At 43.8% G+C, this 20,867-nt stretch overlaps 1 protein-coding gene across 1 annotated transcript in view; it reads right to left on the bottom strand.

The window, feature by feature from the left end:
- Window positions 1–20,867, bottom strand: part of SEMA4G (semaphorin 4G) — a 191,482-nt gene that overhangs the window by 67,799 nt on the left and 102,816 nt on the right. Inside the window, exons 6-7 of the mRNA XM_044298643.1 lie at window positions 3,647–3,740; window positions 396–509 (exon numbers count right to left, since the gene is read on the bottom strand). Coding sequence (XP_044154578.1) covers window positions 396–509; window positions 3,647–3,740 — 208 coding nt within the window. The remainder of the gene's footprint in view (window positions 1–395; window positions 510–3,646; window positions 3,741–20,867) is intronic.

Below are 20,867 nucleotides of genomic sequence, written 5' to 3'. Positions count from 1 at the left end.
TAGCCTAATAGTACAGACGTCCTGGAGTCATTTGGTCTAAACATTCTTGCAATTAGAAAGAAAGACTTGTCCTCGGTCTGATGTGACCAGTGGCATTCAGTCACAAAGATCACTGCATTAACTGGAACCGTATGCAACGTCCGCGGTTTTTACAGTTTTTGCAAGGTCATATACATATCCCAAATAGCAAAAATGATGCAGTTCTTACTATAAATCATAGATGACTCCATGTATCCACAGCCTGAAATCACAATTTCAGGAGGACTCTCTGCCAGTTACGTCCAAACACAAATGGGCAAATATCCAAATAAGCAACCACTGATGCAGACATATATGAACACATATAGCATTCAAAGCCTTACGCTTCTATTTTTTCAAGATCCAAAATATCTTACCCATCAACCAGTAACGGGGAGACGCCTCAGTTTTCAGAGCTGGCGGAACAATATTTCTTCTTATGTCTGGCATACTGTGGAATCCATAGCGAGACGCGGTGTAGAGGCCTCCATCTGCAACAAAACAATCACCAAATAAAAAAGTGATCAGCCCTTTGCTCTACTAGGAGTCCAGTGGGCGATCCAACCTAGTAACTGACCGCCATCTCTGTACAAGCATGCATACAGAGATGGCCGACCATTACTGAGCAGGACCACCCACTGGACTCCTCAGCCAAGAGGATTTTAAGATTATTTTAGAATATATCTAATGACATTGAGAATTGAGCAAAAATTTTACAAACTTTAGGGGTCATTTTTTAAGACTGACGTTTTAGACTCGTCTTAATATCCCCTACAGCTGGCGGTGGATCCGTCGGAATTGTAGAGGCGCTGGCCTCTACATAACTTCGGCAGATCCACCGCCACGACTAAATATAACACAGCTCCCTTGCTGTCTTACATTTAGACCAATTTCTACGCCTAAACCAGGTGTAGAAAATGGTAAATGAGATGGGCCTGCCAGCCCGTCCCCTTCCCTGGCCATGCCCACTTTCGTAGACCTGGCGTGAGTGGGGAAAAGTAGCAGATTGTGGCACAATTTCTGATTAGTAAATGACCCCCTTTAAGTTTAACTTAAAAATATGATTTGAACAATACGTTGTTTCCTAACGATACATTGTCTTTAAGACTGTCAGTCTTAGGCCTCATGCACGCGACCGTTGTTCTGGTCCGCATCCGAGCCGTAGTTTTTGCAGCTCGGGTGTGGACCCATTCACTTCAATAGGGCCGCAAAAGATGCGGACAGCACTCCATGTGCTGTCCGCATCCGTTGCTCCGTTCCAAAAAAATATAACATGTGCTTTCCTGTTCCGTTCCGCAAATTGCGGAAGCCACAAGGGCGGCTTCCATGTTTTGCGTATTCGCAATTTGCGGACAGCAAAAAACGTAAAGGTCGTGTGCATGAGGCCTTATACTGTATGTCTTCAACTTTAAATGGAGGAGACCCACAAATCATCTCCACCTGAACCGAATCCGATCATTTTTAAAGACGTCCAATTTGTCAAGGGGTTCTACACCGTTTGATTACTGATGAACTATCCTTTGGATAGATCGTCAGCATCTTATCGGCAGGGGTCCACTGAACTGAAAGAGGGATGTGCCGCGCCCAGGCCAGTGATAATAGTCCTAACATCACTGGGCCTGCAGGAAACAGCGAGAAGACTGCGAGTGCCGTTGCCTTCTTGGCGGGGGTCCCGGGTGAACAACCTCCGCCAATCAGATGTAGATGATCTATCCAAAGGATAGATTATCAGTATTTAAAAGGTGTAGAACCCTTTTAAGTTATGGAAAAACACTAAACTGTATTTTCATGAGATATTGAATGTAATGTCAAAACAGAATAAAAAAAAAAGTGGAAAAACTGCCATCATAAAGTTAAGAGGGTAATCTTTTAAGACACTGACCACTGGCCTTTCCTAAATAGGCAAAGTGTAAGCGTGTAGATAGAGGGGTTGTAGAGGGAGCAGTCGTAAGGGGATACTAGAACCTCAGGGGAACCAACGGCCCCTCAACTACATGAGGCAGAAGCATTAAAATCCGAACACGGTAGGCGGACCAGATTTTGTGCTATGGTCTTCGGCCCCTTTCACACGGGCGTGACGGATTAGGTCCGGATGCGTTCACGGTGCGTTCAGTGAAACTCGCACCATTTTGCAAGCAAGTTCAGTCAGTTTTGTCTGCGATTGCATTCAGCTGTTCAGTTTTTTCCGCGCGGGTGCAATGCGTTTTGATGCGTTTTTCACGTGCGAGATAAAAAACTGTAGTTTTACAAACAACATCTCTCAGCAACCATAAGTGAAAAACGCAATGTATCCGCACTTGCTTGCGGATGCAATGCGTTTTTCACTGAAGCCCTATTCACTTCTATGGGGCTGGGGCTGCGTGAAAAACGCAGAATATAGAACATGCTGCGTTTTTCACGCAACGCAGAACTGATGCGTAAAAAAAAAACGCTCATGTACACAGACCCAATAAAATGAATAGGTCAGGATTCAGTGCGGGTGCGATGCGTTCACATCACGCATCGCACCCGCGCGGAAAACTCGCCTGTGTGAAAGGGGCCTTAAAGGGAAATTTATGTTAGGTGTATTTTTTTTTTTCAACTCATTCCTAGAAAACATTTGTAGGGATTTTTTTTTATTTTAGCATTACTATGCCAATGAACATTAAACTCAAATTTTGTCCCTCTGTAGTCAGCACATAGAAATAATATTCCTATAGACAGTAGATAGGTAACCCAATGTTTTTTTTTTTTTTTTACTGCTGCTGCAAGGGAACAATTTCATCTGCTAGTATAATAGTAGATGTAGAATATAGGATAACAGTATGGTCCCTCTATTGTTCTTGATAGACCAAGATAAAGATGTGCACAAAAGGGCACTGCACTTATCGGTGTAATGTGTGACGCTCCAATGGAGTCATTTATACCACTTCCCTCTCTGTTCGGAGTAAATGGTCTGACTGAGAATGTCAAGCAAGACTGTCTGCAAAGCTAGAAGTCTAAACAATGGAACAGGAGTTAGGACAGGAAGTAGAATACATGGAGTGACTCCAAAAAATTATATCCAAGAAACCATCCAAAGTTTTTTTTATTTTATTTACATAGAATATTCACATTTAGGCCGTTAATATGTAATCATAAACATATTTTGATGGTAGTTAAAAGAAGTTGGCCTATCTGATACACTGGCGACATATCTGCCCCAATGTCTGATAGATGCAGGTCTCACCTCACTTCTGGGACCCGCACTTCTCTCTAGAACGTAGCCCAGAGTGTGAAGAGTGGACTGCGCATGCGCAGTCGGCCTCCATTCATTTTAATGGGACTGACGAAAATAACCAAGAACTGGCTTGGCTATTTCCGTCAGCCTGATAGAAATGAATGGAGTGGTGCGCCCTCCTTGACTTAGCGGGCTGTGTTCTAGTGATAGGTGCAGGTCCCAGAGATGAGACCTGCATCTATCAGAGATTGTTTTTGTTTTGTTTTTCCTAGAAACCTTAGCATTTTTGTCCACAGACTGTTGCATCGCAGCCCCATTAAAGTGAATAAGGCTAACCTGCAATACCAGACATAGCCTATTTAAAAAGTGGCACGGTTTCTACTAAAAAGCGGGCATTATTTCTTGATACAAAATACACACACATCTTACCTATTATAAGACCGGTGTAACCTATGACCGGATCATATGGACACTTCTCTTTTCCATCTTCAAAGGTAGCAGGTAAAACGAAAGTCTTCACGTCCTAAACAAACAAGCAAATAGATAAGATTAAGGACACCCAGCTGGACCGCAGCCCATAAAAGCAGACGGCAAACTCGACAGCCATAACCGGCTGAGCTAATGGATCACTAGAGTGCGCTTCCATCAATGAGCACCCGCTCGCACCGCCAAACCATCCCCTATTCTGTTCATTAAAAAAAACATGTTAAGGCGCTAGAAATTCCAACTGTGCGTCATGATAAAGGTTTAGGGAGAAGTGTTTGTTTTCTGTCAATACCAGAACAATCAGCTTCCGTCCTTCATGGAAATAGCTCTTTAGAATAGGCCTGCAGAGGACGCGGTATGGTTCCAGGTTCAGCTGTTTTGCCAACACTGCTGAAGCGTTACCGGCTTATTCACAACTTACCCCTTGGCTCTAACAACCCATCTATGCTAAATGAGATATAAGACGTGTGCGTTACTGCAAACATTACACCAGTCAGGAAGACTGCAGGAACGTATGAGAGGTAACACGTGGGACACGGAACAGGGATTCAGGGGTTAATGGAAAGCATTGCCTAGGTTTTCTACTACTTAAAATTAGATGTTCACTTTTTCTAATCAGTTTTTTTTTTTCTGACTGCAGATTGTGTAATCTATTTTCTGTACACGATGTCTGAGGCCAGCGCCTTTTCCTATAGTCTGCATTACAGTCTATGGTTCTGTTCATAATTATAGTGGATGGCACTCCTATTGATGACGGTCGGTGCTCAGTGGAGGGGTTTATCAGAGTAAATTCATATAAACCACGGCACTCGAAGTTTTGTAATGTAAGATTCTTTTTTATTTTTTATTTACTGTCCATCCCAAGTGGATCTTTTTATAAGTACACTGGCCTGTGGTGTACTTGGTTATGGTTCTGTTCACACTGCCATTTTTTTTTAATGGGCTGTGAATAACGGTTGTTAAAAAATAGGACATGTCCTATTCTGTTCGTTTTCACAGACAGACAGCCTCGTACTATTCAAGGGGGCCGTTTTTCACAAAGGCATCTATGAAAAAACGGGCGTTGCTTTACGGCAACTAGACGGACCGCAAGATGTTCATTGACTTTTATGGGAAGGTTGCACACGACCGTATCTTGCATTCGTGTCCGATCCGCATTTTTTTGTGGATTGCACATGGACCCATTTATTCCCATGGGTCTGCTTGTAAACAACGAAAGGGCCACAGCACTTGCTGGAGCAGATCAGTGTGGGATCAGAAGTCGGATCCCAGACAATGGATATTGATAGCCTGTCCTAAGGCCTGAAAACCTAGGTTAAGCATCCGACGTCACATAACATTTATTATGTATGTCACAGTATTGATAGCTTGCTGTGGAGGAATCGAGGTATGCATTATATTCTTGGGTTCACGGAGATCCACCCTATCCCACTGCTCCATCTACAGAGGTAAAATAACTTCCAAACATCCTAGCAGCGCTCTGGTCAAGTGGTGGACTGGTCATAGACCCTACAGGAAAATTTCCTGGTGGGCAGATTCCCAGGGGGCCACCCAAGCCCTCCACCCAGCTGTCAGCTGGGTACATAATCTGATGCTCTCAGCATTAATTAATGCTTCGGCCATAAGGTACTTATGCCCCTGGCCACCATGTACAGGTGCCCTCATGAATTCAACTGTCCTTAGGCCAGTTGAACACAGGTGGGAGTATTTTATGCTGCACTGTGGTGCATGGTTCTTGTGGGGCGGTACTGTATTTTGTGCTGCACTAAGGTACAGTTTGCCCCGCCTACTTCTGTTGCCCCGATTTCTGTCAATCTGGATCCGCCTACAATATGGGGCCGCTCCTATTTATTTGTTTTTTTCCAGGGCCACTTTAAGATCCCAGTCCGACCCCTGGCTCTGGTCACCTTTGGTTAGTGTTTTTCTCCCTATTATAACACATTGAACCAAATGAGCAGCTGTGATCAGTAGGTAACAGAATTGTGAAGACACTGCCAAAACTGTTAAATCAGTGTTGCAAATTACATTGTAAGCTCCAAAAAGGTAAGACGAATAAATCGGAGAGCGGGGAATTCCATGAGAGACAATAAGTCGTAAGCCGGATTCTAATTGTTTCTATAAAATGATTTCTCGATCCTCACAGGCTGACACTTAACACTTAAAAGCAGACTTTGGATTCCCTGAATTTTTAACATATTTTTTTTTTAGGGCTGATAAAATGTTTGGCTCTTTGACCAAATGAGACATTAAGCAATGCTGTCAGGAATATCACCACATAAAGAGGATCTAAACAGGCTTGATGCCGATGACAAAGAGCAGAGCAAGGGAGAATATACAAGCAATTCACAAAGAAAGAATTGTAGAACGCAAAGAATGAATCCATAATCGAGATACCTACCATCTCCTCTGAACATCATCTAAATGTCTATGCCAAGAACGTTCCTCCTCAGAGTGATGCTATCATTCCAAATACTTTACTCCGGTCAACTACAGACTTGGGGCCCATGCACGGGCACCGATCGTTGGGCCGCCGAATGTGGATTGCAGACTCATTCACTCCGTAGTGCTTCCGTGGGGTTCCGCGCCTCCGTTACGCACTGGACCTTCCGTATTGCGGCCAGGCCTCGTTCACACTTCACGGACAGGACACATAAACATTGACATTTAATGTGTTTGCTCACATATCAGTGCTTTTCCACTAACCGTGGGACATGCACCAATTTGGTTTGTGACATGGACAAAACACTCTCATTTAAGCCTATGGCTCAATGAAAAAAAAACACTGACACGACGCAGATGGCATCCATGTTTCGTCAATGGTTTTTCACGGACTGCTGGTAGCAGATGACACGCAGAGGGCAAAAAACGGACACACGGACCACAAATGGATTCTTCATCCAAGATGTGTCTAGTCATTGACTTGACTACTTGTGGGGTTTTATAGAAAAATCATATTACAAAGCAAAACTAAGAGTGGATGCCTTTAAATGGAATGTGTCGTCAAAAAGGTTTTCTGCCAGTGAAAAACAGATAACAACACACATCTTTTTTGTAATCTGTTTTTATTTTCGGATTGTACAGTCGTGGCCAAAAGTTTTGAGAATTACATAAGTATTGGAAATTGGAAAAGTTGCTGCTTAAGTTTTTATAATAGCAATTTGCATATACTCCAGAATGTTATGAAGAGTGATAAGATGAATTGCATAGTCCTTCTTTGCCATGAAAATTAACTTAATCCCAAAAATACCTTTCCACTGCATTTCATTGCTGTCATTAAAGGACCTGCTGAGATCATTTCAGTAATCGTCTTGTCAACTCAGGTGAGAATGTTGACCAGCACAAGGCAGGAGATCAATATGTCAGGCTGATTGGGTTAAAATGGCAGACTTGACCTGTTAAAAGGAGGGTGATGCTTGAAATCATTGGTCTTCCATTGTTAACCATGGTGACCTGCAAAGAAATGCTTGCAGCCATCATTGCGTTGCATAAAAATGGCTTCACAGGCAAGGATATTGTGGCTACTAAGATTGCACCTCAATCAACAATTTATAGGATCATCAAGAACTTCAAGGAAAGAGGTTCAATTCTTGTTAAGAAGGCTTCAGGGTGTCCAAGAAAGTCCAGCAAGCACCAGGATCGTCTCCTAAAGAGGATTCAGCTGCGGGATCGGAGTGCCACCAGTGCAGAGCTTGCTCAGGAATGGCAGCAGGCAGGTGTGAGCGCATCTGCACGCACAGTGAGGCGAAGACTTTTGGAAGATGGCTTGGTGTCAAGAAGGGCAGCAAAGAAGCCACTTCTCTAAAAAAAAAAAAATATCAGGAACAGATTGATCTTCTGCAGAAAATATGGTGAATGGACTGCTGAGGACTGGGGCAAAGTCATATTCTCCGATAAAGCCTCTTTCCGATTGTTTGGGGCAACAGGAAAAAGGCTTGTCCGGAGAAGAAAAGGTGAGCGCTACCATCAGTCCTGTGTCATGCCAACAGTAAAGCATCCTGAGACCATTCATGTGTGGGGTTGCTTCTCATCCAAGGGAGTGGGCTCGCTCACAATTTTGCCCAAAAACACAGCCATGAATAAAGAATGGTACCAAAACACCCTCCAACAGCAACTTCTTCCAACAATCCAACAACTGTTTTGTGAAGAACAATGCATTTTCCAGCACGATGGAGCACAGTGCCATAAGGCAAAAGTGATAACTAAGTGGTTCGGGGACCAAAATGTTGACATTTTGAGTCCATGGCCTGGAAACTCCCCAGATCTTAATCCCATTGAGAACTTTTCAGCACCTAGAGGCTCGGTCTACTCACACTGTATGCCGCCCCGCTTGTCCATCAAGCCCGCCCATCTCCTCTAGAATGCCATCCTCCATCTCAGCCAGCGGACGAATTCTCGTGCCAGCGTTCAGACAGTCACTGCGCCGAATACAGACGCGCACGGCGCAGGTGCGAGAATTCGCCCGCTGGCTGAGATGGAGGATGGCATTCTAAAGGAGATGGGCGGGCTTGACGGACAAGCGGAGCGGCATACAGTGTGAGTAGACCGAGCCTCTAGGTGCTGAAAAGACGCCCCCATAGCACCTAGAGGCTCATTAGCATATCAATAAAAGTTCCTTTTTTAGTGAAACGGATCCACACAAAGCTCTGAAAATAGCATTGTTAGGTAGATCAGACACTAGCAGATCGGATTTCTTGAGAGCTAATTAGGTCAAAATCAGGTGGTAGAAACCCTTTAACACAAAAACATGATTGAAACAATAGATCATTTTCTGATGACGCATGACTCTATGCTGTGCCATTCCTTTATTATTCATGCTAGAATTTTTTTATGAACGAATTACCAGCAGTAGGTAATAAAGGTCCTTTATTGTAAACTGCTGACAATTCATTCAAAGTTCTAGAAGGAATAATAGAGGAACGGCAAAACATAAAGTCATAAGAATACATGCTCTGTACATGGGGAATGCAAGCAGCTACTAAAACAGACACATCAGGAGAGGTTACAGGTCTTCTAAGTCTGAAAAGTGTGGTAGCCCGTATGTTGTGATGTGCGTGCAGACAAAAAAACGTTTAGCTGAGAGGTTGAGGACTGGGTATTGTCTAATCGGCTGCACTGTCATATAGAAACTAATGGCTGCATTTACTTCTGCAATTCATGCTATGAATGAGATCAATAGGTCACAATCCTTTGAAAAGTCAGACATGAAAATTGCTAACAAGTTTTAGCACATTTGCAGTCAGTAAAAGAAATAAAAGTAATCATCTGACACAGCACCAAACATTTTTCTTCCACTACATTTGCAGCGCAGTTTAACACAACCTATTGTTCTCTTTCGGCAGTCATTTATATGGCATTATTCAACCTCTAGAACCATGCCTGGCGGCCATCGTGAAGTCCACCGCGGTTGCAATGGCGCCATACATTCAAGACATTATAAATAGTTCCTTTTCCAGCGGTCAGGTGCTGGCTATTCTGAAGTAGGCAGTGGTAACACCCCTGCCTAAGAAACCGGCGCTACCAGTGACCGATCTAAGTAACCTTAGACCGATTTAGGGGCTGCCGTTCGCTGCAAAGATAGGCGAGACGGAGGTTGTTGCACAACTACAGGGATATCTGGAGGTCAATCACATTCTTGACGACTTCAAGAAATCCGATCCGGAAGGGGTACTGAGACCTCTCTGGTCGATCTACTGATGGCATTAGACCAGAAAGATTCTATGGTCCTAGTCCTTCTGGACCTATCATCCGCTTTTGACACTATTGACCATCAAGTATTACTGAACCGGTTGAAAGTGGTAGCCGGACTAGAGGGAAAGGCCTTGGCATGGATGGTCTCATTTCTCCAGGACAGGGTACAACGAGTGAAGCTGGGGGTATTTCACTCAGCCGATCTTCCACTGTCCTGTGGAGTACCACAAGGTTCGGCACTATCGCCAGTCTTGTTCAACATCTATCCGAGACCATTGGCCGATATCATCAGGAGCCACAATCTTCAGTTTCATGTTTATGTGGATGATACACAACTGTACTTTAGGCTTGCCAAAGGTACAGTTGATCAAGTCAATCTGGCCGGATGTCTCTTGGAGATCGATCACTGGATGAGTGCGAATTATCTAAAGCTTAATGGCACCAAAACTGAATGTATTACATTCAGTGACCAGAAAATTACACCCTCAGCACCCCAATGGCCATTGTCTTTTGGACCTGTCCCTGAGACAGCCATCCAGGTCAGGGACTTGGGAGTGGTCTTGGACTCCAGATTAACCCTGGCTCCTCGGATAAATCAGGTGCTTAGTACCTGCCACTACCAGCTGAAACTTCTGAGGAGGATCTTAAAATACATCGAATCCCCTCTCAGGAAAGCCTTGGTCGGAGCAGCGATCAGCAGTCGGTTGGACTATTGTAATGCCTTGTACATGGGACTCCCTAAGAAGAACTTGCATAGACTTCAACTTGTGCAGAATGCAGCAGCAAGGCTACTAATGGGTGTTGCCCGTCGAGAGCATATCACTCCCTCTCTTAATGCCTTGCACTGGCTCCCCGTCCAACAACGGGTAATGTTCAAGATTGGATGCTTCATGCATAGGTTATTCCATGGTGTCTCTGGAATAGGTGCCTTATCCTCTAGGCCTTTGCGGCCCATGGTAAAGTGTCATGCCTTCTTCTTTTTCCTCCCTTGTTGAATCAGCCAGCTAAGCGCATCGAGGCCCTAAGGGTAAGACTGCGTGTACACAAGACTATACATCATCATCATCATCATCTAAAGGCTGTCTTACACTGGGCGATATTTCAGCCAATAATTGCTAATGAGCATTCGCATGAATGCTCGTTAGCGATGATCTAGCAGTGCAATACTGCCACCGATTACCCGATGAATGAGCAAACGGCACGTTCATTGGGAAATTCAGGCAAACCACTCGACAGTATGGCATAACGTTCGCTCCTCCCCATGCTGCAGAGGAAATCGCTTCATGTCATAGCAGAAGATAATCATTCAGATTATCACTAAAAAGTGTTCGCATCAACAATCGTTAGTGATGATCTGGCAGTGTAATACTGCCGCCGATTACCCGTTGAATTAGGTAATCGGAATCTTTTAGCAGGTTTAAAAATCTTTGTTTGTCGGCGACAGATAATACCGTATAATCACAATCTGCTGGCGGCAAACAGTGATTCAGTATGGGGACTAGAGATGACAAAAGTGATCACTCCTCCCCATACTGAGGAGGAGATCACTGCATGTAATAGCAGCGGTCTCCTCTACTGACGAACAGGCAATTGCCGGGAAGGCAATGGTGCAATAGGCAGACGGCTACATCTCCTAGTCCCCTATACACATGCATGCTCAACGAAGCATTCGTATGTTGTGAATGGGAGAGGGGAGAAAGCCGCTTTCCAGCACTCTTGCAGGTGTGTTCGCAGGTGTGTATGGGCGGGCAGCGCTCACTTAACCTTGTGTTTTGTTTTTTCTGCTCCTGAAGACATGCCAATATAAATGACGGTGGCATAGAAACGCGTCGAGCAGATGTATAATCATACAAGGGTTTATGTGGAATTAGTGTAGTGGCGATTGGGAGGTATTGGGGCGTGTGGTTAGGGGTGCTGGAGGCTTTCTGAGCTAGAAACAATAGCACTCACCAAATAAAATATCCTGCAATAGCTCCCCACAATTTATATGTTATCCATGCCATAAGTGGAGAGAGATACATGGTGTCCAGGAACACAACACACTGATGGTATATATCGGATAACAGCATTTATTGTGTGACAGAAGGGTGGCTATGTGATGAATATTTAAAACGGACAGTAGCCGCCCTCCTGCACTCAGCCTGATTTAAGCATTTTGGCGGATAGCCACGTTATTAAAGGTAACAAAAATGAATTCATTTTTAAACGTTTTTCTTCAGGCAGTAAGTCATTTTGTTTTGATGGTAACGCAAACCGATGTATTGTTTCTGAGTGAATCCCTAATAGTTTGTTTTCGCTCCCCAAGAACAAAGGGATCAGTTATGTAGAAATCCAAACACACTCAAAGCTTTACACCCCCAAGATCTGGGGAAAGTCAGGAAGCCCCATACAAATTAGATGGTCCACCAATCCAGCTGATATTGGACAGGTTCAGTTACTATACAGCTAACGCATGCGGTCAGCTTAAAGGGGTTTTCCACAAGTTTTTACTCGCATTCGGGACCCCGCCAATCAGCTGTTTGAGAAGGCATCAACGCTCATAGTAGCGCCGTGGCCTTCTCTCAGTGCTTGATATCCGCAGCTCAGCCCCATTCACTTCAATAGAGCCGAGCCAGGCTTAGAACATGTGACGGATGACATAACGTCACATGGCCTAGGCAAAGCTGCGAGAAGGATGCAGCGCTACTGCGAGCGGCAGTGCTGTCTTAAACAGCTGATTGGCGGGGGTCCTGGATGTTGGACCCCCACTGATCAGATAATGATGACCTAACCAGAGGATAAGGCACAAATACACTAAGGGCCAGCTCACACGACTGATTCTACAAAAAAACACGCTTAAAAAATCAGCGCGAAATACATGCAGTTTTTTGTGTGCTTTTGGTGCCTTTTTTTTTTTTTACCAATAGGTGTTCCCTTCATTACAAAGCTGATTTTTGAAGCAGATCTGCGTAAAAAAAAGCACAGAAAATTAACAAAAACGTATGAACTTATTTGGAGCTGCTTTTTTATCTGCTTCCCATTCATTTCAATGGGAAATTCAGGGCTGATTCTGCCACAAGATCTACACGTGTAAAAAAAAAAAAAGTTTTTGGAGCCGGTTTTGAGGCAGAAACGCACCAAAAATACTCTGCGTGAACTGGCCCTAAGTGTTTTGCAGGGATACTGGCCGTGTGCACAACGCATCATGGTGTAAACCCATTGATTTCAATGGAACCATAGTCCGCACAATTCGACAAAGTATAAGACATTTATGAAGAACATACATTTTTGAAGTATAAGACAGGTCTCATCTTTTGTGAAGCGGATGTACGGATGCAAAACCACATGGAAGCACCTAGACAAGAAATTATCTTTTGCCTTTTAGCACTTTTTTTCCAGAAATTTGGAACAGATAAAAAGACGATGCAACCAAAGGACAAAAATAAACTACAATGATCAAATGCGTTCAATATCAAATATAATTATTCTTGCCATATGTAACTATGGCAACATCTCCTTTCCCCGCGGCGCCATCAGTTAGCTCCGTACCGTCACCTTCATGTTATAACAAATATGCTGCCGGACACCAATTCACATATCTCTATGAAGAGAATTATGACCGGTCACTTAAGTAAATAAAATTACGCTCAGGGCTTCAATGTGTCCTAGTTTTTCCAGAACGGCATGGAAATTTCCGCTTCTCCTACTTACGGTACTTCACAATGATTAAATGAAATGGCTTCTGATAATCCAGCACTTATTAAGACATTTTAATGTACTACAGTTTTTGCTATGGAATGACCCTTTACTGGAAAATCATTTCAAATTTTGTTAAATAATTATTCATGGTATAATCACGTGAACCTTCCAGTATGGGGAAAATGTGGAACCATTGGTAGGATCTTAAGGAGAGATTCTACATCTAGGACTATCCTAGCAAGCACACAGCACGAGAACCCAATTTACTTTACCAGTGATGGAGAAGCACACAAGGAGGGCAAATATACCAGAAGAGATGAGCAAACAGGCCATGACATCACAAGGACAAGAATGTGACAGCTTACGATGGGACTACAGTAAGATACATTTGCATTAGGGCAGCAGATTCATTCCAGAGCTTTGAGGAACCTGGAAGAATGGGTTTCTACGGTTCAATTTAGCCTTCAGTCTGACACCATCTGTGCTTTTATATGGCTCTGTTCACATTTCATTAGGAGGCAACATCAGGAACCTCGATTGCAGATTCGGTCATCTTTGATGGGAACAGTGCAGCTGTATTCTTCCTGTCATAATGATGGGCACCATGGTCAGAAACGGATGTATCCTCCACTCCATTATTTTTTATTTATTTCTGCTCCTATGATGTTTTTGTGACTTTTTAAATGTCATTGCAACTTTTCTAGCCAAAATTGGCATTTTTTCCAGCACCCATGAAAAATGGGAGTGATAAGGGCTGGGTATGGGTGTGGGGCCGTTGGCCCCGACACAGTTGTCGGTATTTACACCAGAAACTGGCATAAATAATGACTGAAATCTAGAGCAGATCCGAGCTGCCATAGATTTCATTCCAGCACACGGACTGCCGGAGGAGGAATGTCATTTATGAGGAGACTCATCATAAATTACAGCACAGTCCATATCAAGACCAGTAAAGCACATGCCAGTCTTAAATAAATAAGGAACTTGGTGGGGTTTTTTTTTTTTTTTTCATGCCACTATTGATATTTTAAGAACAACCCTGAAATCTTGCAGTTTTCACTTTGGCCCCTTAAGGCTCATAATAAGCTGACAATTCCTGATCTGTAGAGAGCATTTTTTATGGTTACCATATTTTTCGGACTATAGGACGCACTTTTTTTACCCCCGAAAGTGGCAATGTGTCTTATAGTCCAAATGCTAATGACTGGTTCCATTACGGAAGTGGTCATAAGCATGCAGGAGGGAGAGCGGTGAGGGAAGCTTTTCTAATCTTCTTCCGGGCCACACTCTGCACTGTGTCCTGACTGCGTACAGCGTCAAGAAGAAGGGCACAAAAGGCACGCAGTGACAGTGCAGCATGGACCAGAAGAGGATCAGGGAATGGTGAGTGGATCTGCAGAATGGCAGCGCTGCCATGAGCAAGCAAAGTAAATTTATTTATTTTAATATCTCATCTGAAGCTGATGGAGGAGTGCGATCAGATATCTGATGGGGGCTTGAGCTGAGGTTGATGGGGATCTGAGTTAAGGCTGATGGAGGGGTCCGATCTGAGGCTGATGGAGGCTGTGAGAGTTTACTAGGGTCTGATCTGAGGCTGATGGAGGTTGGGGGGGTCTGATCTGGGGCTAATGGATCTTGGGGGTCTGATTTGAGATCTTGTGAAAAATATTGTTTTTCTTATTTTCCTCCTCTAAATTGGATGCGTCCTATAGTCCAACGCGTCTTACAGTCCGAAAAATGCAGTATTTCAGACAGGATTACAACCTAAGATAACACCTCTACATAGAGAACACAGGTTCCACCATTTCACAATAGTTGATGGTCATATTTTATCTACTCACCTTCCTAGTACAGTGACTTCTGCACAGGTCACAGAGCATGCCCACAACATCCTTCCATGGAACTTAATGAAAATCTCTAGATGACAGATTCCTATAGTCCATGTGGCTCCTGTTATCCATCTCTGAATGCTGTTAACAGCACCTCAGGTAAGATGGCGCCCCCATAATCACGTACAGAAAATAGAATAAAATATCTACAATCACAAATAGATTAGAAACAAAGAATAGTCTTCGCTACCTGATTTTCACTACTTAAAAATATATAGAGGACACATTACATTGAAGAACCCCCAAGGCTATGGTATTGGTCTTTTAAGAGCACAGCATGAATGGACTACATGCACCCTTGGACACCAGAAATGTACACCGGACAACCCCTCATAGAACACCCTAATTTGGGCTGAGAAATGCATTAAGAGTGGCCGTTCTGGAGGTTATGGTGGTACAAGCTGGAGATGCTGCTCATAATATCTTGGCAATGGCTAGCCAAGCAATTGCAGAAACTTAAAGGGGTTGTGCCACAAAGTATAGTCTAAAATTTTTTCTAACCAGCCCCTGGATCTGAATACGCTTGTGGTTGCATGTAATTACAAATTTAGTATAGTCACTGAGTTATTCACTGAAATCACTCTGTATAGCGCCACCTGCTGTTTGCCCTTTTTCTAAATTCTCTATCCAGTCAGTTCCATCCTTCAACTGCCATCAGCTGCAGCAGAAAGGACATGCCCTCTGAGAAAGTACACTCCCCCTAAGCTGCCAGCTTGAAATAAATCTAGCAGAGCAATTCCAGCAATGAATGGGGAAATCTTTGGATCCATGTGCTGGTTCTGGCTTTGTTAAAATGAGATTGTCATGTCATTTATATGATGTCCGATTTTCATTTAAGCTCATTTTATAGTCAGAGCTCATCAACAATATCATCCTTTTTCCTCTGAAACGCTGAGCAAACTGCAGATCAAATGTGGAGAGCAGCTGAACGTACTGACCTAAACTGTTCTCTTCACTCACAGGGTCTTGGCGGCGACGTATTATCACATACATAAAATGCTAACAAGCGGCACAGGGGAACAGAGCTCCTCCATTTGTGTTTACATGCATAAAAGGGACACGTCCCCCATCAACCGATTCTCCTTTCTGCTTTAAACATGACAAATCGCGGAAAGCTAAACATCAAATAAAAAAAGGGAAGCAACAGACGCTACATCATCAACAAACCAGAGGGTTGATGCGTCTCTTGATCTGCAATGAAGCCTTAGCACACAGGGTTTTGATTAACGAAGGTCTACACTTCTCTATAAGGAGGGCATATTGTACCCCCGTCTGGCCACCGGCACATCTGGTTGAAGTTTACTACATGAAGTAAACACAAAGTAAATTTCTATTTATATGTAGTAAAATGTCAGGCTAAACATTTAGGATACCGATTGTGTGTGTCCATATTTCCCAAGGCATAAAGCATTTGAACTCCCACCCAGGAGGGTCTACAAAACCTCCAGAAAAGCCAAATGTACAAAATGCAAACACAGTCCAACAGTTAAAAAGTATTATCAATTATCTGTATGGCTGGACATGCTCTTCAGATAACAGATGCCGATGGGGGGCGAAGGTGAGGATGGGGCTGTTGGATTTCAACATGCCCATTGTTTTGTTCTGGGATGAGATTAGTTTGGACACCCTCATTCACACTGGTCGATTAGTTGGTTCGGCTGACATTAAGGCTCCATTCACACGTCCGCAGAATGTGTCCGCATCCGTTCCGCAATTTTGTGGAACGGGTGCGGACCCATTCATTCTCTATGGGGACAGAATGGATGTGGACAACACACAGTGTGCTGTCTGCATCCGCAATTGCGGAGCGCGGCCCCGATCTTCGGGTCCGCAGCTCCGCAAAAGATAGAACATGTCCTATTCTTGTCCGCAAGCTTGCGGACAAGAATAGGCATTTCTATGGGGGTCCCGGGCTGGTGTGTTGCGGAACCGCAATTTGCGGGTCCGCAACACATCACGGACGTGTGAATGGAGCCTAAAGGGGTTCTGCAGTTTTTTTAAACTGATGATCTATCCTCTGGATAGATCATCAGCATCTGATCGGCGGGGGTCTGACACCTGGGACCACTGCCGATCAGCTGTTTGCAAAGGCAGCGGCGCTGGCAGTAGCGCCATGGCCTTCTCGCTGTTTACCGCAGGCCCAGTGACGTCACGACTAGTATCACTGGCCTGGCCACGGCTGAGCTCCATTCAAGTGAACAGAGCTTAGCCCCGCCCAGGCCACTGATACTAGTCGTGACGTTACTGGGCCTGCGGTAAACAGCAAGAAGGCCACGGCGCTACTGCCAGTGCTGCTGCCTTCTCAAACAGCTGATCGGTGGGGATCCCGGGTGTTGGACCCCCACCGATAGATCATTCGTTTAAAAACCCTTTAATCTAATGTGTAAGGCCGGCTTATGTCATATTTTTCATGGAGTGGGAACCAATATGGCTGCCTTTGTCTCTTGCAAGGATTATAGCTACGCAGTTATATGTCCATTGTTCTACATTTTGGTCATGCTGTTTCCTGGAAAAGCTGGAGAACAGCCTCTTTACTAGCCATCATGTATGACTCTTGCAGGGGGTCCCTTTAAGCACCTTCAGGAACACGCGACCAACATGGAATTATGAACAGATCCTAAGGCCCCTTTTACATGAGCGTGACGGATTAGGTCCGGATGCGTTCAGGGTGCATTCAGTGAAACTCGCACCATTTTGCAAGCAAGTTCAGTCAGTTTTGTCTGCAGTTGCGTTCAGCTGTTCAGTTTTTTCCGCGCGGGTGCAATGCGTTTTTCACGCGCGTGATAAAAAACTGAAGGTTTACAAACGATATCTCTTCGCAACCATCAGTGAAAAACGCATTGCATCCGCACTTGCTTCTGGATACAATGTGTTTTTAACTGAAGCCCAATTCACTTCTATTGGGCCAGGGCTGCGTGAAAAACGTAGAATATAGAACATGCTGCGTTTTTCACGCAATGCAAAACTGATGCGTGAAAAAAAAAAAACTCACGTAGACACATTGAAATGAATGGGTCAGGATCAAGTTCGGGTGCTATGCGTTCACGTCACGCATAGCACCCGCACGGAAAACTTGCTCGTGTGAAAGGGGCCTAAAGCGAATAAGTAGCTTCCTTAGATACAACACTGACTGTCCATTGATCAAAGTGTTGTATGAGTCCACTGAAGATGATGCCATGGCTGCAGCGGCGAGAGGGTGGAAGCAGCGGAGGACTACAAATGTGATTATGAATTTTTCACCATTGCTCCTATGGGGGTCATTTTTTAAGAATTTGGACATCCCCTTTAACTAATTAGGTCATTTTTTTAACCTATTAATTATAGCCTGTTAGTAATTACAATAGGTTTGGGCAGCAATGAAAGGGTAAATATGGTTAAATAGACTAAACACCTGAAAGATGGATGTCTCCTCATTACATCATAGATATATGGATTGCGTACAACAATTCTCATTGACCCTTAGTCTTTACCAGTAGACACAATAAATATTTGGAGAGACTTCAAAGTGCAGTGATGCCTGCAAGCCTCCTGAGATATTTTTAACACCTGCTAAGAAAACACATAAAAGGACTCTGAGTTAAAAAAAAAAAAAGTGGCTGTGCTTCTTAGTACAATCATAACTGTAACGGAACAGTTATCTTTGGGCTTCCCCAAAGTCTCTTTCAGGCATATTATTCCCTGTTTCACCTGCACAACTAGATGCATTTCTCTCAGAAGCAGGGAGTGTCTCCCTTCTCCCAGTAGTGTATGCAGTGACCTCACTTCCCTTACTTCACATTATGTTTTTTTTCTCCCTAGGGAGTTCAGAAAGCTGACAAGGAGGGAGAAATCCCACCTACAGAAAGGCAGGAGGATCTGTTGATGTTTAGAAGCAGTTATTCTATCAGGCTCAGGAGCTCAGCTAGCTCTGACACGTTCCCATTTCCTACAAACCGTCTTATGAGTCGCTGTTAGCAGGGACGGATCTTGCCTGACAACAGGGCAGTGGACTGCAACTTAGGTGGAAGTGAGACCCCTAGTGGCCATGACTTTAGTGCTTTTTTCAGGTGGATGTGGGCATATTTTTTAAATGAAGTGATTTAGAAATTTGCTAGTTACACCATTCTCTATTAAATTAACACGTGTGAAAGTATAGTGACTCTTTAAAATAAATGAAGCAAAGGGGGAGTAAATAAGTCTGCCATGATTGCCTTTTTGGGCTACTACAGACCTCCATTCTACCCCCCAGGATGAAGATTTATGGAGAAACTCATAATCCTGAAAGCTATACACAAGAATTTGGTGGATCAGACCTCAGTCTCCGTGCTGCTTAGTCTACCTCCAGGCGTTTTACACTTTTATTAGAACCGCTCCTTGACAGTTTTTAACAGGGGTCTTTCACTTTAATAGGAGAACCTAGCAAGTGTCTCATTGAATTGGTGTAATATGCAAAAAACAGGTCCAGTGTATATTCTCTTACAATGCAGCCACAAACTTTACCATTAAAAAAATGAATTGTGCAACATGAAACATTTTACATGGCGATTGTGACTTATGACTTGCGATTTACGCAAATAAATTGGGGGGGGGGGGCGGTAAATAGATCAAACACAAAGGAAAAGTGCAGGAATCGCCTGCTGCAAGCAAGTCGGTTACAGAATGTAATTATTCCCAACTTGCCACAGCAACAGGAGCGCTTTAATGATGGGGCAACGTCAAGGTCTTTCTTTTCTTACATGCACCAGCCTGTACACAGCATTCACTATTTATTACGAGGCACAACATACAGACAGATATCAGCTTTACATCACTGATACCAGCAGAAACGCTACTGGGATTGTGATCAAACCAGTGATAAATGCCAGCAGCTCGGAATACTCACTGGTACACTATGTGGGCATGCTGTCTGGGACTGGAGTGCCTGGCGCTTCCATAACAATAACTTATTTTAAGTCTCCCTTTAGTTTGAGGCTGATACGTAGCTTTTTGATAAAAGATTACATGCTGCTGAGATGGGTTATGTTAAAAAAGAACCTGCAAACCTGAGGCCCTTTTACACGGGCTGATCGTCCAAACAAACACCCTGTGAAAACGTGCCCCATCATCAGTCCACGAGTAAAATACTTGCTCGTTGATGATCGCATCTTTTTCGCTGGCATGATCGTTCGCCAGCAGCAAATGGCCTCATGTAAATAGGGAATGTGCTGCTGACAATATGTAACCTGAATGGGGATGAATGATCGTATTAAAGGGGTTACCTAACCCCTACAGTTGTGTTCAAAATTATTCAACCCCCACTGAAATTGAGTGTTTTGGCCAGTTTGACATTGATTTTGATCATTTCAGTCATCTTGTTTACAATTAAATCAAAGAGGCACTTGTAAGTCAGACAAATATAACATAACATTTATAATGAAATAACCACAAATGTCTTTTCTGTGCTCACATCATTATCAGTTTTATTCAACCCCCAAGTGACATTCAATCTTAGTACTTAGTACAACATCCTTTTCCAGTTATAACAGCTTTTAAACATGAAGCATAGCTTGACAAGTGTCTTGCAGCGATCTACGGGTATCTTCACCCATTCTTCATGGGCAAAAGCCTCCAGTTCAGTCACATTCTTAGGCTTGCGCGCTGCAACTGCTTTCTTTAAGTCCCACCAGAAGTCTGGTGACTGCGATGGCCACTTCAAAATGTTCCAGCCTTTAATCTGCAACCATGCTCTAGTGGACTTGGAGGTATGCTTGGGATCATTGTCCTGTTGAAAGGTCCAACGTCTCCCAAGCCTCAGGTTTGTGACGGACTGCATCACATTTCCATCCAATATCTCCTGGTACTGAAGAGAATTCATGGTACCTTGCACACGCTGAAGCTTCTCTGTACCTGTAGAAGCAAAACAGCCCCAAAGCATGATTGACCCCCCCGCC

The sequence above is a fragment of the Bufo gargarizans genome, chromosome 6 (assembly GCF_014858855.1).
Source record: "Bufo gargarizans isolate SCDJY-AF-19 chromosome 6, ASM1485885v1, whole genome shotgun sequence".
NCBI lineage: Eukaryota > Metazoa > Chordata > Amphibia > Anura > Bufonidae > Bufo > Bufo gargarizans.
This window is presented reverse-complemented; position numbering and strand designations above follow the sequence as displayed.